The 20,540-nt window shown below is 37.5% G+C and overlaps 1 protein-coding gene across 1 annotated transcript in view; it reads left to right on the forward strand.

The window, feature by feature from the left end:
- asap2b (ArfGAP with SH3 domain, ankyrin repeat and PH domain 2b) overlaps nt 1–20,540 on the forward strand; it is a 48,901-nt gene that overhangs the window by 22,854 nt on the left and 5,507 nt on the right. Inside the window, exons 3-23 of the mRNA XM_067417546.1 lie at nt 358–503; nt 635–709; nt 2,767–2,816; nt 3,270–3,399; nt 6,339–6,424; nt 6,736–6,811; nt 6,917–7,003; nt 7,195–7,298; nt 7,414–7,483; nt 10,634–10,721; nt 10,858–10,906; nt 11,153–11,319; nt 11,751–11,884; nt 11,968–12,059; nt 12,279–12,468; nt 12,629–12,714; nt 12,835–12,950; nt 16,910–16,977; nt 17,133–17,240; nt 19,335–19,572; nt 19,717–19,809. Of these exons, the coding sequence (XP_067273647.1) occupies nt 358–503; nt 635–709; nt 2,767–2,816; nt 3,270–3,399; nt 6,339–6,424; nt 6,736–6,811; nt 6,917–7,003; nt 7,195–7,298; nt 7,414–7,483; nt 10,634–10,721; nt 10,858–10,906; nt 11,153–11,319; nt 11,751–11,884; nt 11,968–12,059; nt 12,279–12,468; nt 12,629–12,714; nt 12,835–12,950; nt 16,910–16,977; nt 17,133–17,240; nt 19,335–19,572; nt 19,717–19,809 (2,253 nt within the window). The remainder of the gene's footprint in view (nt 1–357; nt 504–634; nt 710–2,766; nt 2,817–3,269; nt 3,400–6,338; nt 6,425–6,735; nt 6,812–6,916; nt 7,004–7,194; nt 7,299–7,413; nt 7,484–10,633; nt 10,722–10,857; nt 10,907–11,152; nt 11,320–11,750; nt 11,885–11,967; nt 12,060–12,278; nt 12,469–12,628; nt 12,715–12,834; nt 12,951–16,909; nt 16,978–17,132; nt 17,241–19,334; nt 19,573–19,716; nt 19,810–20,540) is intronic.

A 20,540-nucleotide genomic window follows, 5' to 3' on the forward strand; every position in this document is an offset into this window, starting at 1 on the left:
AATTCCTTCTTAGTGAAATGCCTCTAGTGAAGAAAGAAGACTTTAGCACACTGTTCCTTTTTTACAGTAATCCAGATCTTAAATAGCCTTTTGGCCTTTTGTTGTACTGCACAGTACCTGGGAGTGGTTACTAAGCTATTTCCTACAGCACTCTGGTCATAAACTAGGAAGTATGTTCTTTTGCAAGCGGCAGGAATGGAAACAGCCCACATGACAAGAGTTTGCTTATGCTTACATGAAACACTGATGATTAGGTCAAGCAAACTGTAGTCAAAACACATGAGCTTTAAAAGGCAACATTTGGAAATTTGATGAAGTATCATTGATCAGAGTAGAACTGTTTCTGTGTGTTTTCAGCCCACGTAGAGAATGAGGAGCAGTACATCCAGGCACTGGAGAGGTTTACAGATAACTCTGTGTACAAAGACGATCCTGAGATGTCAAATTACTTCCTCACATTTGCTGGTTTCACCAAGGAGCTCACTGGTCTCTTTAAGAACTTGGTGAGCTAGTATCTGACACCCATGTACTGTAGATCATTATATGAGACAAATGGGTTTACATGTAGAGTGTTTTCTCATAATTATATGTAATCTTATATGTAATCTCCTCATATCTCATTTTGTACCCACAGCTGCAGAACATGAATAACATCATCACTTTCCCACTAGACAGCCTCCTCAAGGGAGACCTCAAAGGAGTAAAAGGGGTATGCAATTATTTATGTGGGACTACATACATACAGTGGTGGCCATAATTATTAGAACACTAGGCATCTGGGAGTTGTCTTTTTGAGCCTGGATTTATTTTCCAAGTGGACAATGACCCGTAAAATTATTCTAACTATTGCTGAAACTACCTGCGGTGGAAGGAATCTGCTGGAAGATTGAAAATGATGGGCTGGCCCCCTCAAATCTGGACCTCAACCCCATCGAGCACATTTGGGGCAAGTTGGAAAATAAATTGGACAGATCTATTGTACCGTCAAAGGAAAGTCTTTGGCTTCAGTTGCAGAGTTTACAGAGGAATATAACACTATGCCAGAGAGATGTGCTGCTGTAATTGCTGCAAAAGGTGGACATACAAAATATTAAAGTTAGAAGTGGATAAAAACAGTATGACTCACTTAATCTGATATTTGATGGTCAGAGCAACCATCTGCATGTTTAATGAACATTATGAAATTAAATCATCTCTTGGAGGCAAAAAAGTCAATATTTTCAGATCTTTCAGGTGTTCTAATAATTTTGACAACCACTGTACATACATACATACATACATACATACATATATACATACATATAGTATATACATACATGCAGTACATACACACATGCATACATACATACATACATACATACATACATACATACAAGTACATACATGCATGCATAAATACATACATACAGTACATACATGCATGCATAAATACAAACATACATACATACATACATACATACATACATACATACATACATACATACATACATTACATACATACAGTATATACATGCATACAGTGGGGCAAAAAAAGTATTTAGACAGCCACCAATTGTGCAAGTTCTCCCACTTAAAAAGATGAGAGAGGACTGTAATTTTCATCATAGGTACACTTCAACTATCTTTGCAAATTATGGTGAAAAAAAAGAAGTTATATTTTGATTTCATCTGACCGTATGACATTCTCCCAATCCTGTTCTGGATAATCTAGCACACTTCAGACGGGCCCAGACATGTACTGGCTTAAGCAGGGGGACGTCTGGCACTGCGGGATTTGAGTCCCTGGCAGCGTAGTGTGTTACTGTTGGTAGCCTTTGTTACTTTAATCTCTCTGCAGGTCATTCACTAGGTCACCCCGAGTGGTTCTGGGACTTTTGCTCACCGTTCTTGTGATCATTTTGACCCCACGGGGTGAGATCTTGCATGAAGCCTCAGATCGAGGGAGATTATCTGTGGTCTTGTATGTCTTCCATTTTATTATAATTGCTCCCACAGTTGATTTCTTCACACCAAGCTGCTTACTTATTGCAGATTCAGTCTTCCCAGCCTGGCACAGATCTACAATTTTGTTTCTGGTGTCTTTTGACAGCTCTTTGGTCTTGGCCATAGTGGAGTTTGGAGTCTGACTGTTTGAGGTTGTGGACAGGGGTCTTTTATACTGATAACGAGTTCAAACAGGTGTCATTAATACAAGGTAATGAGTGAAGGACAGAGGAGCCTCTGAAAAAAAAGAAGTTACAGGTCTGTGAGAGCCAGAAAGCTTGCTTTTTTTGTAGGTGATCAAATACTTATTTTCCACCATAATTTGCAAATACAAAAATTTGATTTTCTGTTTTTTTCTCTCATTCTGTTTTTTTCTCTCTCATAGTTGAAGTGTACCTATTATGAAAATTACAGGCCTTCTCATCATTTTAAGTGGGAGAACTTGCACAATTGGTGGCTGACTAAATACTTTTTTACCCCACTGTACATACATACATACATACATAGATTCATAAATACAGCACATACATGCATGCACACATACAATACATACAATACATACAATACATGAATACATACATACATACATACATACATACATACATACATACTGCACATGCATACATACAGTACATAAGTACATACATACAGTACATACATCCATACTAACTGTACATACATGCAGTACAGTGATCATGGTGGTTAGTTTAAGTGTGTATTGAATTATTTGACCTTTAACTCTCTTGATATGTTAACTGTGTTCTCATTTTTTTGTTGCTGCAGGATTTAAAAAAGCCTTTTGATAAAGCATGGAAGGATTATGAAACTAAACTGTAAGCATCTATTACCCTCTTAATATCTGAGAAAAATATAAACGTAATAAAAAAGTAATATTTACAAATCTGTGACATTTGAACTTAAACCTCAGACTTTGTGGGGTGTGATGTGCTTTTAGATATTTCAGTACCTTACAGTATAATGCATGAAAGGATTCACATTCCTGCAGAGTTTTAATTGTAGATCAGTTTATTTGGATCCAGTATACAGTGGAAGGGGAGGTTTATAAATTTCAGATGTTTGAGCATAACTCATGAGCCTCTAGCATAGCTCAAGAGCTTATCACAATGTGGTGCCTTACCTTAAGTAAACATCAGCACCAGCATTTATGGTTATCTCTCATCAATGCCTCATAATGCTCAGAATATACAAACGACTAATGTTGTGCTTGGCCAAGGATACTGTATACGCTGTAATTTCTCATGGCAATGCACTAAACTTCTTCACAGGAACAAGATTGAGAAAGAAAAACGGGAACATGCCAAACAGCATGGTCTGATCAGAACAGAGATCAGCGGAGGAGAGATTGCGGAAGAGATGGAGAAAGAGAGACGCCTCTTCCAGCTTCAGATGTGTGAAGTAAGGAATGTGGTTCACATACATCCAACATCAGCAGGGACATTCCTTTATTTATTTTTTTAATTATTGGAATATGTATAGTATATCAGTGCATGATTCGTTTTCATCAGTGGTGAGCGGTGACTTTTTTAATTGGGTATGCTGGGTGGTGTGTCGTGTCAAAAAATGTTATGGCAAAGTAGCAGCACAGTTAAAAGTATTTCTGATGTTTTTGACCTGTTATTGAAAGTTACTTTTACCTGTTGGGACATGCCTTCATAATTTAGCACCTGTAAGAGCTGTAATTGTGACGTTTAAGTTGATGTGTCATACTTACCATGTAGATGTCTTCAGGCCAACAATATTATCAAACAGAATGCATGTGAAGTTTAAAGGTGGGGTAAGTCTTATTTCAAAACCGTTTTAGAAAAAGGACACGGGCCGAGTGGAATAACAAACTTGTAGCCAATCAGCTGGTAAGGGGCGTGTCTACTATTGATGGTGAGAAGAGTGCTCGCTCTCGCTCTGTGCACGTCATTATTCAAAACACACCAGTCACACATGACGGATATTAGCCGAGAACTAGTCTAATATATGCTGCTTGACTATGCTCGTGTGTCATGTTCGCTTGTTAGTCCATTTGCGATCGTATTGTGTCTACTTCAGCGATGATAAAGACCCGTTCATTTCCACACCGTATGAAGCATCTAAATCTCCTCACCGTGTGCTTCAAGCATCAGCTCACACAATGTCTCCGACAAGTAAGATACTATACTCCTAATATATGTTTGTTTATTCTTTTCATGATCTATATAACCCTTATCCAGTCATAATTGTAATATGTCGTTAGTTGGACTGTCGTGCTTGTGTTCTATAGAGTTGTTCATGAGAACAGTTTGTGATTTTTGTGATCACTATGACTCTAATCTGATCATGATTGTAATATGTCGTTAGCTGGACTGTGCTTGTGTACTATCGAGTTGTTCATGAGAACGGTTTGTGTGTGTTTTTGTGATTGCTGTAACTCTAATATTGTCATAATTGTAATATGTTCGTTAGTTGGACTGTCTTGCTCGTGTACTATCGAGTTGTTCATGAGAACGGTTTGTGTTTTTGTGATAGAAGGGATGACATTTTCATGGAATGTTCAACCTGGATTGAAGATTCAATGAAAGATGCCTCTGGGTTAGGTATGTGTGGGGCGGCGCTATCAAAATAGGGGCGAGACCCTTTTGGGGGTAGGGGCGTGTTTGTTTTGGTGATTTGAAATACCAACAACGGTTACCAGATAGCACTTACCCCACCTTTAAGGCAGATTGGTCATTGTATGCCTGAGTTACAACTACTTCCTGTTTCATGGCATACTTCGCATACATTAGCACTTAGCCAAGTGTTGCATGATTTAATATGTTTAGGACATGATGGCATATATAAAGGGGTACTTCAGCGCTGGTAAGATGAATCTGTATTTAAACTGGGTCATTAATGTAGTAGAAATGTGAAATATTTTTTTTATTTGGTGCTTTCTAGACTGAGAAAAGACAGAAAATTTATTTTTGTCTCATGGGGATGAAAGACAACAATTCCCAGAATGCTTCGCTGTCCTACGAGGCCACTCCCAAAGCCACCGCTACTGAAACACTGGATCACTTTCACTTTCCCACCGTGACTGCGTTCATTTTCATAAAATCAGTTCAGTTAGAAAACAGACACTACAATTAAAAACTGAACGTGTCTGTTCAATATGTGATTTAGCCACTGAGTTATATAGTGCTGGTCAGCACAAACTCTGCAGGAGTCAAATTACATACATTCATGATGTGCTGAAAGAGCTCGTTTTTAGTTCATGCCTTTGGAAGCTTAACATTCATAGGAATTAATTTTAAGAGTGCTGGGAGTGTGATCTCCATCCCCCATGTGCGAGTTAAAAACATGCAGAAATGGCTCCCTCTGCTGGCTGTAGTCTTTAGACTCTGGCCAAAAATTCCTCCGATGACGCAAATTGACGACATGCACGATCATTCGAATATACTCCAGGGTTACCACTGATACAAAGCCAATGTTAATCGCTGAAGTAACCCTTTAAATTAGTTTCTGGGAGTGAATTACAGTGTAAAGAATGCCATTTCCAGACTGCAGAACAGACATTGTATGCCCACATTGTATGCCCATTTACAACAGCTTCCTGTTTAATGGTGAAACATCGGGCCGCCACATACACACACACCCTTCAGCGAAAACTCAATATCTTTGTAATTTAACTTCGCTAAGGCCTTTAGATTAGACTGTGCAAATATGATGTTGATCTGATTAAATCTCTGGGAGGAGTTTGTTAAAGTACAATGTCTGGAAATGGCAAAAACTTCAAAGATTTTGCAGAGAAAAATCTAAATATCTCACTTCCTATTGGGTTTTCAGATTTTGCTCCCAGGGACTTTTTTTTGTGGGTATTGGGCTGTTATATGTGTCTACCGAATTTCATACTTGTATGTGAAAAGTAACATAGCAAATGGCATTTAATTGAAATTTTATAGGTGGTGCTATCGAGCCATTTTGCCACACCTAATTCTGAATCCCATATCAGACGTAAATTTTCGCCACTTCTGACACGTGTGCAAAGTTTCATGAGTTTTCGAGTATGTTTAGGCCTTCAAAAATATGATTCATTTTAGAGAAGAAGAATGATAGCAATTACAATAGGGTCCTCACACCATCGGTGCTCTGGCCCTCATAATGACTTAAAAGGATGAGTTAAACACATAAACTATTGATTAACAATCCTAGATAGTTACAGTAGGTCAACTTACACCAGATCTTGTAAAAAAGGAGCTAATGAAATAATATAAAGATAGTTTAGTTAGTTTTGTACCAAATAAAATTTGAATATAGCTAATGGTCTGATAGAAAGCAGTTGAAATGATTGTTTTGTGCTGAAGTGTTTGACATGCTTTGTTTTGCAGTATCTCATTAAAGTGAATGAAATTAAAGTCAAGAAGGGGGTTGACCTGCTTCAAAACCTCATCAAATACTTTCATGCCCAGTGCAAGTATGTTTATTTATAAATTATATAATATTATTGACCGGTTTCACAGACAAGGCTTAAGCCTAGTCCCAGACTAAAATGCCTGTTTGAGCTGTCTTAACTGAAAGCGACTTGCACCAATATATCTTAAACTTTGTCAGTGCCATTTTGTTTTAAGTATAAACCAGCAATGTTTTTTCTAATGCAGGTTTATAAAAGCTACTTAAATGTCTCAATTGAACCAAGGCCTAATACTGGCTTAATCGAAGTCCTGTCTGTGAAACCAGGCCTATATATCCCATTTTTTTAACATAATTTTTCCCATTTATCCACAGTTTCTTTCAGGACGGGTTAAAAGTTGTGGAAAATCTAAAACCTTTCATGGAAAAACTTGCCACGGACTTGACCGCAGTGCGTTTTTTTATATTACTGTCTGCTCATTTGAAGGTGTATATTTTTGTTTCAGCCAAAATAGTTTATTTCTTATTTTTGTTATTGTTTGTGTGTGAATTGCAGAACAAACAGACACAAGATGCAGAACGGAAACAGCTGATGCAGCTGAGAGATATTCTTAAATCTGCCCTGCAGTCAGAGTGTAAGGAGGTGAGCCAGTTCCAAATTATTGGAAACTATGATTGATAGGAAGATTGCTTAATTTCTGTGGTCACTCTTGTTGTTTTGTTTGTGTGTGTGTGTGTGTGTGTGTGTGTGTGTGTGTGTGTGTGTGTGTGTGTGTGTGTGTGTGTGTGTGTGTGTGTGTGTGTGTGTGTGTGTGTGTGTGTGTGTGGTGAAAGGATCTTCAGTCAAAGCAGAATGCTGGCTACAGTCTTCACCAACTGCAGGGCAATAAAGCTCACGGCACCGAGCGCTCTGGGATACTTCTCAAACGCAGTGAGGGGTGAGTTCGTCTGCTGCTTTAATGATATTCACATGCATTATAAGTTCTGCACAACTTTTTTTAGGGCTTTGAATGTTCTGTAAAATTTGTGTGATAAATTATTTTCTATTTACAGACTGAGGAAGGTTTGGCAGAAAAGGAAATGCTCTGTAAAAAATGGATTATTGACTATTTCTCATGGCACGGTAGGGGAACAAAACAGGCACAGATGAGTTTTAGAACAAGAATGTGTTGGAAAAGAACAATTTCAAGTTATACCACTAAATTGTAAATACAGTTGTATTAAAATAACTAGATGCAGATCAGAATCTATCTATCTTTCTATCTATCTATCTATCTATCTATCTATCTATCTATCTATCTATCTATCTATCTATCTATCTATCTATCTATCTATCTATCTATCTATCTATCTATCTATCTATCTATCTATCTATCTATCTATCTATCTATCTGTCTGTCTGTCTGTCTGTCTGTCTGTCTGTCTGTCTGTCTATCTATCTATCTATCTATCTATCTATCTATCTATCTATCTATCTATCTATCTATCTATCTATCTATCTATCTATCTATCTATCTATCTATCTATCTATCTATCTGTAAATATATTTAATATTAAAATGTATATAATTTTTATAAATATTAAATATAATTATGTAATATATATATATATATATATATATATATATATATATATATATATACATATATATATATATATATATATATATATATATAAATAGCAAAACACCGTGGATAACCTGCAAAAGCCACTCTCTCACTCAAAATCCTTAGTTCATCTCTCAAAAGTAAATATCTGTGTCAATGAACATGTCAGTGCCATCAGAATGACAAGTCCTTGTGTCATTGTGTACGGATGAGACAGTCAAATTGTTTAGTCATGTTGTCAGTATAACAGTTTACTTTGGAGGGATGTTCTGATGGAAACTATGGCTAAAGTTTTGATGACAATTATTTTAAATTGTAGGTTACATCTTAGTACATGTTGGAGTTTGATTGCAAGAAACTGGAATTTTCGCTTTTACTGTTTGTTCTGTCATTTGTTGACAGACCATGTCATCGTGATACCAGAAAGAAAAAAAGACTACACTGCATAGCACAAAGAAAAAAAACTAAACCAGAAATGTGAATGTCTAATGGAAATGTATAAATATTCTTGACATATTATGATAACTTGTTCAACCATTTTGCTATGAACTAATGCCTTAATGTTGTGGGGGGTGAGACTATTCAACAGAGACCCAATATAATACATTTTGATCAACATGACAGAAGCAACTGATAATTTAGGAAACAACAGAGAATTGTACATAATCATTTGCATGGATGTACCAAAGCATTTACAACTTGTTCAAAGAAATGAGAAACTGCTTTTTGATGTGCACAAGTGGCACAATGATGTGAGAATTGAACAAGTAGTTTTGAGAATTTCAATTCTGATCTAAGAAATGTACCAAAGCGACTGAGAAAAACTGTAACGCGATTAACACAGCGCACATTTTCTGTTTGATCCGTGGCCTGTATTTGGCCAGTAATGAGTAATGTGGCCAGTACATTACTCTGAAACAAGTGCAGTTATAGCCTATATAAGCTACCATATTTTCTGCTGAACTTTTATTAGACTCCAGGTCGAAAGAAAAGTGTGTTTTTACACTGAGCACATTCTCTGCAGTCCGCGTGCGATGCACGAATAAAGCTCACTCTCGCTAATATCAGAGGTAAATCATTAGCACTAATTAAGATATACAGTACGTGTTTTATTGAACTAAATACATTACAATCGGCTAAAATGAATACACAGACAGGTTACTTTTCTGAACAAGAGCACTCCCATGTTTCTCTCACTGTTCAGCGCGCACACACACAAAATAACCTACCAGCATTTCAATAGGGAAGGGAACGCATCTCTTAAAGGGGCCATACTATATTCCTACTCGTGGAATATGGACCTCCTCCAGGTATGGTGTGCTACTGGTGCGCTCCCAGGTCCGCATGACAGCTTTCACATGACCAAAGTTTCATACGAGCTGTGCCCTGTTATGAACTAAACTGCAAGTGTAAAAACTCCCTTTATTTATATTCTTAAAATAAGAGAAATCACAGCTTATTCTGAATTTTTAAGCTTAGGCTTAAGAGACATGAACTAGTTCTTTGAAAAACATCTATGACCTTTGATACATGTCTAGTCTTCATGCTCTGATTATGGTTTCACTAATAATAAATGTACAATTGCATAAATCATGCATATTTGTCCATACCTATGTTGATTAGACTTTTAAAAACTTGAAACATATTAATTTAAGGTATATTTAGAACTGATAAAAATATGCAATTAAATTGCGATTAATCTTTAGTTTACTCACGACAATATGAGATTAATCGTGATTAAATTTTTAATCGATTGACAGCCCTAATATATATAAATAAGTATTTGAATACCCTGCTAAGGAAAATAAGTATTTGAATACCCTGCTATTTTGCAAGTTCTCCCACTTGGAAATCATGGAGGGGTCTGAAATTGTCATCGTAGGTGCATGTCCAACGTGAGACATAATCTAAAAAACAAAATCCAAAAATCACAATATATGATTTTTTTAAACTATTTATTTGTATGATACAGCTGCAAATAAGTATTTGAACACCTGTCTATCAGCTAGAATTCTGACCCTCAAAGAGCTGTTAGTCTGCCTTTAAAATGTCCACCTCCACTCCATTTATTATCCTAAATTCACAAGTTCACACTTACATCAATTAAATCGAGTAAAGATTATACGTATTTAGCGTGCTGTCCGGGGAGGGCTCCGGGCTCGGAAATTTTAGCCCGAACAAGGAGTGGCTCTGTAAGAAGCATATCAAGGTTCTGCCGTGGCCTAGCCAGTCTCCAGACCTAAACCCAATAGAGAATCTTTGAAGGGAGCTGAAACTCTGTTTCTCTCAGCGACAGGCCAGAAACCTGACTGATCTAGAGAAGATCTGTGTGAAGGAGTGGACCAAAATCCGTCCTGCAGTGTGTGCAAACCTGGTGAAAAACTACAGGAAACGTTTGACCTCTGTAATTGCAAACAAAGGCTACTGTACCAAATATTAACATTGATTTTCTCAGGTGTTCAAATACTTATTTGCAGCTGTATCATAGATTGTGATTTCTGGATTTTTAAAATTTAGATTATGTCTCTCACAGTGGACATGCACCTACGATGACAATTTCAGATCCCTCCATGATTTCTAAATGGGAGAACTTGCAAAATAGCAGGGTGTTCAAATACTTATTTTCCCCACTGTATATATTTTCTATTTCTCTCGTTTTCTTGCAGGCCAACACACCGCCAGCAAACCTGAACCTCTTAACCTGCCAAGTCAAGCGTAACCCAGAGGAGAAAAAATGCTTTGATCTTATATCACGTAATATACTTTTACAACAAGCACAGTTCACAGCACAGGACAGTCATAAATCCAGAGCCTGTATTCTCAGAGTCTGTCATGGCTCATATGGTTGGTAGGTCATCTTTATTTGCTTTCTGTGCTCTTCATCTTCTAGATGACAGAACGTATCACTTCCAGGCAGAGGACGAGGCAGAGTGTCAAATGTGAGTGTGTGTGCTCATATTATGATTTTAAATGACAGAGATTTTGTACAAACACACACACACACACACACACACACACACACACACACACACACACACACACACACACACACACACACACACACACACACACACACACACACACACACACACACACTCTTACATGATATGTGAATATCATGTGAGAATGTAAATATTATGTCCATCACCTCTATCTTTTCATCTGACTGTATCCCTCTATTTCAGATGGGTGTCTGTGCTCCAGAATAGTAAAGAGGAGGCCCTGAACAACGCCTTTAAGGATGATCAGAACGAGTGTGAGAACAACATCGTACGGGAGCTGACTAAGGCCATTGTAGGAGAAGTGAAGAAGATGAGTGGCAATGATGTGTGCTGTGACTGTGGAGCTTCCGGTAAGCAATATAGGAGTGATGTAACCTAGTGGTTAAAGTTTTGAACGGCAGCGTATATAACTATTATATAATATAGATCGGTAATATAGTTGAAAATGTGTAGTATAGTTGAAAATAGTGTCCCTAACTGAGCAAGCCAAAAGCCAAAGGCGACAGACCAAAACTCCTTCAGGGGTCAGAATAGAGGAGAAACCTGGCTCAATTAGGATTTCACAAACTAAAAGACACATTTTACAAGGCTGGGATTACTGCATCAGCTCGTACAGCTTTTTTAAATGAAAATCACACCCTGTGCTTCCTGTTTTCCATCTGGCCTTTCAACTTCTCTTTGTACATTGTATAAACATTAGTCATCCCAGTAGAACTTGTTTTATTGTTATTTAGATCAACGTTTTGATGATACCTCAAATTTTCACTTGTTGTCACTGCAGATCCAACATGGCTCTCCACAAACCTGGGTGTGTTGATTTGCATAGAATGCTCTGGAATCCATCGGGAAATGGGGGTCCACTACTCCAGAATACAGTCTCTGACACTGGATGTCTTGGGCACATCTGAACTCTTGGTACATTCTTGTGACATCTTGGTAGCTTGTTTGGCAGAAATTGCAAACATGCAGGTTGTGATATAGTATTAAATGTGTTGCAGCTTGCTAACAGCATAGGCAATGCTGGATTCAATGAAATCATGGAGGCAAACCTGTCAGCAGAGATACCCAAACCCAACCCTTCTAGTGACATGTGAGCAACAGATTTGTTTCATTGACAGCTATTTTGTATACATGTTTTACTGTAATAACATATCATTATTTTGATATTCAAAAATGTTCTTTTTATTTTAAGTTTTAAATTATATTGTGAATCCCACATTTCTGCAAAAAGCACTGCGCATTTAAAAAAAGGTCACTACAGTTCACATTTTATACACATCACATGTTTTCTCTCTCAATTGTCCTTCAGGCAAGTGCGAAAAGACTTCATCACAGCCAAATACACAGAGAAACGTTTTGCTCAGCGGAAGTATGCAGATAACGCAGCCCGACTGAATGCTCTGTGTGACGCTGTAAAGTCCCGGGACATCTTCTCTTTGATCCAGGTATACGCTGAAGGATTGGACCTGATGGAGACCATTCAGCAGACTAACCAACATGTGAGTTGCAGGTTGGAGTCGTTGTGCTTTGTGTTTCTCTTGAGTTCCCCTGACAGGCTGCACACAAAAACAGCATCCAATACCACATGTGTATTCCAATTCATGAACAAATGAATATAAGCCGGTTCTTTTTATGTATAATTCTGCCTCTTACTTACAGGAACCAGGTGAGACAGCGCTACATCTAGCGGTACGAATGGTGGACCGGAACTCACTCCATATTGTGGACTTCCTTGTACAGAACAGGTGCTCTGCTGATGCTCTGTGCTACAGCTAAAAGTATTAATACTAATAACACATGGTTTTTACATTTTTTGAAGACATTTTACATGTCCAATATGTGTGTGCATGTGTTTGTGTATGCAGTGGGAATTTAGACAAGCAGACTGCCAAAGGAAGCACAGTACTGCACTACTGCTGCTTGACTGACAACAGTGAATGTATGAAGCTGCTACTGCGGGGAAAAGCATCTGTCACCATTAGTAAGAGTTCATATACACAAAAAATGCATTTAAAAAAAACAAAATATTTTTATAGAATTTGTTTTAAAGGGGTCATGATTTGAGAAATCAACTTTTCCTTGAGCTTTTGATATATAAAATTGGTTGAAGGGCTATCCAATTGCGTAAAGAGTTTTTTGAATAATGCCAGTTGATCATGCCTCTTGTGCAGTAGAAAATACAGAGCAGACTCCCCAGACCAGTGTTAAATTTTAAATTGAGCTTGGTCTGGTGATAGCCAGACAACATATTAGTAATTTGTAATATAATAATATCCTGTACTGAATCGTTTCAGAGCTGAAAACGTCCTTGTTGTTAGTCAAAGAATAGCTTTTATTAACAGCTGGCTATACAAATTAGGGATCTGCGAATTTGCCTCCTTGTGACGTCGCCTCAACAGAAGAAGACCAACTACTAATTCTTTAGCCCCGCCCACCGATTCACACATGACATGTAACATAGATAACATAGGCCTACGTTGAGCGAAACCGGCTCGAGCTACCAAGCAATAAACACACCATTGAAGATTACAAACTAGCGTGCAGTGCCTGGTTGTGGAAGAACACAGTTGCTGCATAAGCTTCCTTCGGTTTCCAATATTAGGAATTTCACGGTTCAATTTTTTAGTTTTAGCTCAAGTGGGTAAAACATTGCGCTTTTGTTCGCTTCATTTCACCGCAGATTCTTTTGAAAACAAGACCAATCAAGATTTGGACCAATCAAGACCAATCAGGATTTCCAGACAGAATGAGATTAAAATTGTTGTGCCTCCTATATTGAATCTGACAGGAATGGTGCAACACTTATGTTAGTAAAAAAAGTATTTATATGTGATTGCATTGTTAAAGATAATTTGATATCTACTGATTTTGTACGTGTCCAACTAAACATAATGAACGATACTTTACCACACTGTCACAGGCTGGATTATCCGGTGTATTTAAGGTGTTGTTGGTTCATTGTCCTGCGATTTGGGATCGGACTCTGGATCCAACATGCATGGGCGAATCATTCCGGTTGCGGACATTGCACGTTTTTTTAAAACAATTCCCCACAGGCCTGTTGCATGAAGCTAGCTGAACAAACTCTTAGTTTCAGAGTAGGTTAAGCCACTTGAACTCTGTGGACCCTGTACAGGGTCCGTAATGACATGTCATGTATATACTTTAAAAGTCTGTGGAGGAGCTATGACGTCATATGTGGTACCATTTGAAAGCTTCTCTACCTTCTGGAGATATGCATCACTTTGGAATTTGTTTTAGACAAAGTAATGTATTTACCATAGACTGTAAAAAATATGGACGTAGTGTCTGTGACGTCACCCATAGGATTCCGATAAGCCGTTCTGAAGCTTAAAGTAGAGACGAGCTGGGCGTTGCCATCTTGCGAGCGAGTCATCGCGTGTCACGCCCAGTTAACAGAAAAGGGGCAAAAAGGCGGGATGTGGGCGGAGCTTAGATGACACAATTAACCACGTAACCATTCAAAGTAATTATGCAGAATTTTAAGGCTTTATATGATGTAAACGAATGACTTATACATTTTTTTACCCCCCTCATAGTTGTCATGAAGGTCAAAATAAGCCCTATAGGCCAAAAGCACAATTTGTACCAGGCTGTAAACATGTTTTTTTCTGCTTTAAATTTGGGCATTTTAACATGGGGCTCAATAAGATTTTGCTTCCTTCTTGAGCCTGTCCCTAGTGGCCAGTCGAGGAATTGCAGTTTAAATTACTTCCGAGAGGCCTTAAGAGAGATCGCGGGAAGTTGCCGCTTGGTATTTACATGTAATTACTCTGCTACGCTACCATTTTCGCCTGGATTTTGCCTAACCAAATTGAAAAGCCTCCCATATACACATACAGTGGTTTAAGTTAAAAAAGTTGGTGTCATTTAACAGGAAACCCTTTAAAGTCACATTAAACACTGCTAACAGGTAGAATGTCTAAACTGTAATAATCCCCCCCCAAAATTAGGCGGTATTTGATTATTTTTTTTATAAATTAATTTTTGAAAGTGTGTAACTCATATGCTCTAGCACCCTGCAGACAGTTTGGGCAGTTTCCAGCATATTAAATTATTTTATTGATACTGGGATGTTGCATTTATACCACTGTATATGGTGTAGCCAAGGGGGTAATCTAGCACTCGGAAAGCGTACCAACCATAGGGACGGCCATTGCTAACCAAGCCATCACCTGCTGTTAGCATCCCATTGACTCCCATTCATTTTTGAGTCACTTTGACAGTGAATAACTTTACATCTGAGGCGTTTAAAGACTCCATTTGTCCATTTTTTATTTATAAAGAAACACAACAATGTATAAAAGGCTCCATTACCTTGTATCTTACACTATCGCCCCGTAGAAGCTGTTTTTGTAAAAATAGGCTAAGGATTGCGTCATAACCAACGCGACTCTGTCGCACAGTTGAGAAATTACCGTTTTAGACAGGAGGAGATGCTCAGAAGCAATCTTTTACTGTCTTTTACTATCAGACAGTCGGGGGCACGTGGAGACATAAAGTCTGATAAAGTCAAGGGAGAAGAATGGGGAAAAGCCGATAGTGAGCCAAAAGCAACGGGACAAAACATTTAAACAACGTGATTCAGATTTCACTTTCCTCAACTACTAGAAGACCTACGACTGTCCGACAGTTTGCTTACGTCACATCTACGTCGTCAAGCTCAGTCTGAGCCTGCGCAGTTCGCTCAGCCATCAGGAAGTGAGTGCTTCTAATTGACTTAATTTGCTGTTGAAGTCTATGGGGTCGCTGTGTCCATTTCTTTTACTGTCTATGGGTGTAGCAGGGTAGGGGAAGGGGGGAAAAGGGAGGTCCTCCCTTCAGACCCAATTGAATAAATCTTGCATCCAACATGACACAGACAAACTTTTTTTCCCCCAATATTTTCTCAAACAGCCAATCACTGTGTTAATTTTTTATTAACTTCTCACAAGAGAGAGACGGCATAATTCACTTCTCTTCTGAAGAGAGAGATCATTATAAAAATATTCTTGAAATGAAATGAAATGCATTTACAAAGCAGGAATAAATGCTGCTGCAGCAAAAGTTTGAGAAGGCAGCTGAAAGAATACCTGACTATATCAATGCATGAAATATGCCTAATAATTAAAGACTTACAAAGAGCTCAAATGAATACACGTTGTTTTAAAGAATTATGAATTATATTTATATTAATATTAGGCTACTTGTCAATTAATATAATTATTATATGAATAAAAAGTAATTATTAATTGCCTAATATAAATATAATAAATAATAAGGACCAAAAGACAAGCAAATATGTCTCTAAAGTTTTTTTACTATACACTTTGGAACGAGAGATACAGGGGTTTGGGTTTTACTTGCAGCTGATTGGTCCAGTTTGGGTTTGCGATCTCTAACCCAGAAATAAAACCTGCTCCAGAGCAGGTTAGTCTAAGTTACTATGGTGCTGAACACTGATAAAAAACAATCCACCTTCTTCAGCCTGAAAAAACAGAGTTTGCTCAAACTAATCTCGAACTTACCTGGGTATCAACTGAAACCAGCTTTGTGCAACAGGCCAGATGTGTACTAACGGGTCGAAACTCATTATAATATGCAAAACCATTCACAGCAGTTGGCGTTTACTTCCAAGTGTTTAGTGCAGCATGGCCATAAAAACTGAGCATTCAGGAGAGAGGCTTAAAACCAGGGTAGAAACTAGCCTATTACTTATTCATTATGATGAATTTGAATAGTAAAACCACGCAAACGTCATAAGTTGACCTCAAACAACAGTATAAAAAAGCCAGTTAATGGCCCCTTTAATGCAGAGAAATTCTGTATTTTTATTCTTATATATGTTTAATGTTGCAAGTTAAAGTTTAAATAAACTAAGAAGTAGTTAAAATATATATTTCTGAAAATGAAAAAAAAGTTGATGTGTTTTTCTTGCAGCTAATGATGCAGGAGAGACTCCACTGGATCTAGCGCAGCGTCTCAGACACTCAAAATGCGAGGAGCTGGTGGGTATATTTGTTATCGTGTGTGCAGTTTGTATTGCTGGCAGAAATTCTGAAGTGCTGCATTTTTTATCTTGAGTTCCTGGCCTTGCCTGAGATTCTGTTCAAGCCAAGCTAATTCCTCTCCAATGTGTTCTTCTCTGTTGTGTGATTTACAGCTGACTCAGGCGCAGACGGGGAAGTTCAATGTCCATGTGCATGTGGAGTATGACTGGCGTCTGCATAATGATGACCTAGACGAGAGCGAGGATGAGATGGAAGATAAGGTTAACATGCTTTTTGATTGTGTACATAAACGATCACATTCAGTTCATTTAGCATTCGTTTTATACATTTATAAATACACTCTCAGGAATAGTTCACCCCAAAATGGAAATTCTGTCATCATTTACTTACCCATAAGTTTATACCAGACCATTATGAATATCTTTCTTCACAAAAGAAGATATTTGGGAGAAAATGGGTAACAAAACATTTGATGAGCCCCATTGACTTCCATAGTATAGAAAAAAAATACTATGAGAGTCAATGGGGCCCATCAACTATTATTGACATTCTTCAAAATATTTTCTTTTGTAGCAGAAGAAATATTTTTTTGTTTGGGGTCCAATTCTCACTATTAACTGGGATATTGGCTGTTTATTAGTCCTTATAAAGCACATAATAATGCCGTTTTCAGCATGACATATTCTACATCCCCTAATCCTTAAAAAAACTACCTTACTAACTATTAATAAGCAGCAAAAGGTGTAGTTAATAGTGAGAATTGGACCCTAATTTAAAGTGTGATCAGAAATTCATACAAGTTTTGAACATGTTAAGGGGTGAGTAAATTATTACATTTTTTTTCCCCTAAATATAATACACTATATTGCCAAAAGTATTGTGACACCCCTCCAAATCATTGAATTCAGTTCTTTCAACACTTCCATGGGCACAGGCATATAAAATCAAGCACCTAGGCATGCAGACTGCTTCTAAAAACATTTGTGAAAGAATGGGTCGCTCTCAGGAGTTTAGTGAATTCAAGCGTGGTACTGTGATAAGTTGCCATCTATGCGATCCATTTGTGAAATTTCCTCACTACAAAATATTCCACGGTCAACTGTTAATGGTATTATAACAAAGTGGAAGCAATTGGGAACAACAGCAACTTAGCCACGAAGTGGTGAGCCACATAAAATTACAAAGCGGGTGCGTAGAGAGCTTCATGGAATGGGTTTTCATTGACGAACAGCTGCATCTATCCAAGTGTCGAATGCAGTGGTGTAAAAGCATGCCGCCACTGGACTCTAGAGCAGTGGAAACGTGTCCTCTGGAGTGTCGAATCAGGCTTCTCTGTCTGGCAATAAGATGGACAAGTCTGGGTTTGGCAGTTGTCAAGAGAACGGTACCGCATTCTGACTGCATTGTGCCGGGTGTAAAGTTTTGTGGAGGGGGGATTATTATGTTTTTTATGGTTTTAGTTCCAGTGAAAGGAACTTTTAATACTTAAGCATACCAAGACATTTTTGACAATTTCATGCTCTCGACTTTGTGGGAATAGTTTGGGAATTGCCCATTCCTGTTCCAACATAAGTGGACACCAATGCACAAAGCAAGGCCCATACATGGATGTGGCAATATAGACGACAATAAACCTTTGGCAATATAGTGTATATTTTACAAGGATGATATTAAATTGATCGAAAGTGACAGTAAAGACATTTATAATGTTACTAAAGAGTTCTATTTAAAATAAATGCTGTTCTTTTGAACTTTTTTATTAATCGAATAATTGAAAAAAGTGTGTGTGTGTTGGGGGTTGGGGGGTGTCAAGGTTTCCACAAAAATATTAAGCAGCACAACTGTTTTCAGCATTGTTAATTTTTAGAAATGTTTCTTGAGCACAATCAAAAATCTTACCAAACCAAACAATAGTGTACATTGGGTGGAATGATCAAATAAAAACACCTCATTAGCTCAAAGTCAATCATAGAATCTCTTACAATCATCACTAATTAGATGAAAATTTACAGTTAACTTTAACATATGTGATAGAAGTATTTTACACATTCATGCATATACAGTGTCTGAAACTACAGACTCATTTACTGTTCACTACATAGTGAATGTAACATAGTTCACTATATAAAGATCAAAATGTGTATTTGGACACAGGGATTATTGAGCACTGTGTGACTTTTTTTGACATCTTGATTCCAAATGACAAAATAATAAACCCTTAAATTTTTATTTGACAAAAGTGAGACAGACAAATCATAGTTGAATCATACTTCAATCCACAGATGTGGTTTAGATGTTAATGTGAATATTGGTACAGTCTGGCTCATCCTTATGCCATTGATTTTGGGTTTCAGCCTATTCCCATCAGGCGTGAGGAGCGTCCAGTAAGCTGTATTGTTCCAGGAAGTGGCCCAATGATGCCCAACATGAGCGCTCTGGCACGGGACGTGGCTAACGTGGTTAATAACAAGCAGAGGGCTTTTATTCCTAGCATGATCTGTAATGAGACTTATGGCACAATGCTTGATGTTAGCCCACCGCCATTGGGTTTACCTGGTATTCCTCTTCTACCCCCTCGTACATTAGGGAGAGGTAAGCAGAATTCAGGCCTAATGATTTGTGGATTTACTGGTAGTAAATTCTGATAGGTTTAATTCTTGTAGTTTTTTTGAAGTCTTGTAGCCTATAAATGTAGATATAGATGCATTGCATATATTATGTGTTTTGTGATGTCAGGCTGGAGTCCTCCCATTGAGATAGTGGGAAGGCAGAGATCATGTTCAGACCCTTCAAACCCTCAGACTCCAGAAAGGAACAACTCAGTATATGGTGAGTTGGATTTCACTAGAGCCTGACACCCATTTTTATATAAAATATACGAAAATCTTTTGCTCACCAAGGCTACATTTATTTGACTGAAAATACAATAGTAACATTGTGAGATATTATTACAATTTAAAATAACGGTTTTCTATGTTATATTTTAAAATGTAATGTATTCCTGTGATGGCAAAGCTGCATTTTCTGCCTCATTATTCCTTTCTTCAGTGTCACGTGATCCTGCAGAAATCATTCTAATAATGCAGATTCTGTTTAATATTTTTGTTATAACCCTAATAAATTAACTAATGTTAATTACCTAATTACCGTTTAAACATGGTAGCTAGTTTGTTGCTCCATAATGCTCTACCAGATCTACTATGGAGGATGAAACCTGCAAAAACAATAAATACATGAATGCACAAATAAATAAACAATACTCAACATAAATAAATAAATAAATGTGCAAATAAATACATAAATTCACATATTCCTGCATAAATAAATGAATAAATAATTTATTTTTGGTTATTCTGACTTTTTTCTCACAATTACGAGTTATAAAGTCACAATTCTGAAATATTAACTCAACTGCCTGATTTGAAATCGCAATTACTCTTTTTTAAATTTATTTAGTGCCAAAAACGGGCTTCCATATTTGGTGGCATAAAAAGCGCCATCTGATGTTTGATTGACTCCCCCTCATTAGGATGTTGCACCAAGGAAAAATAAATATAGAG

Source organism: Pseudorasbora parva, chromosome 15, assembly GCF_024679245.1.
Source record: "Pseudorasbora parva isolate DD20220531a chromosome 15, ASM2467924v1, whole genome shotgun sequence".
Taxonomy (NCBI): domain Eukaryota; kingdom Metazoa; phylum Chordata; class Actinopteri; order Cypriniformes; family Gobionidae; genus Pseudorasbora; species Pseudorasbora parva.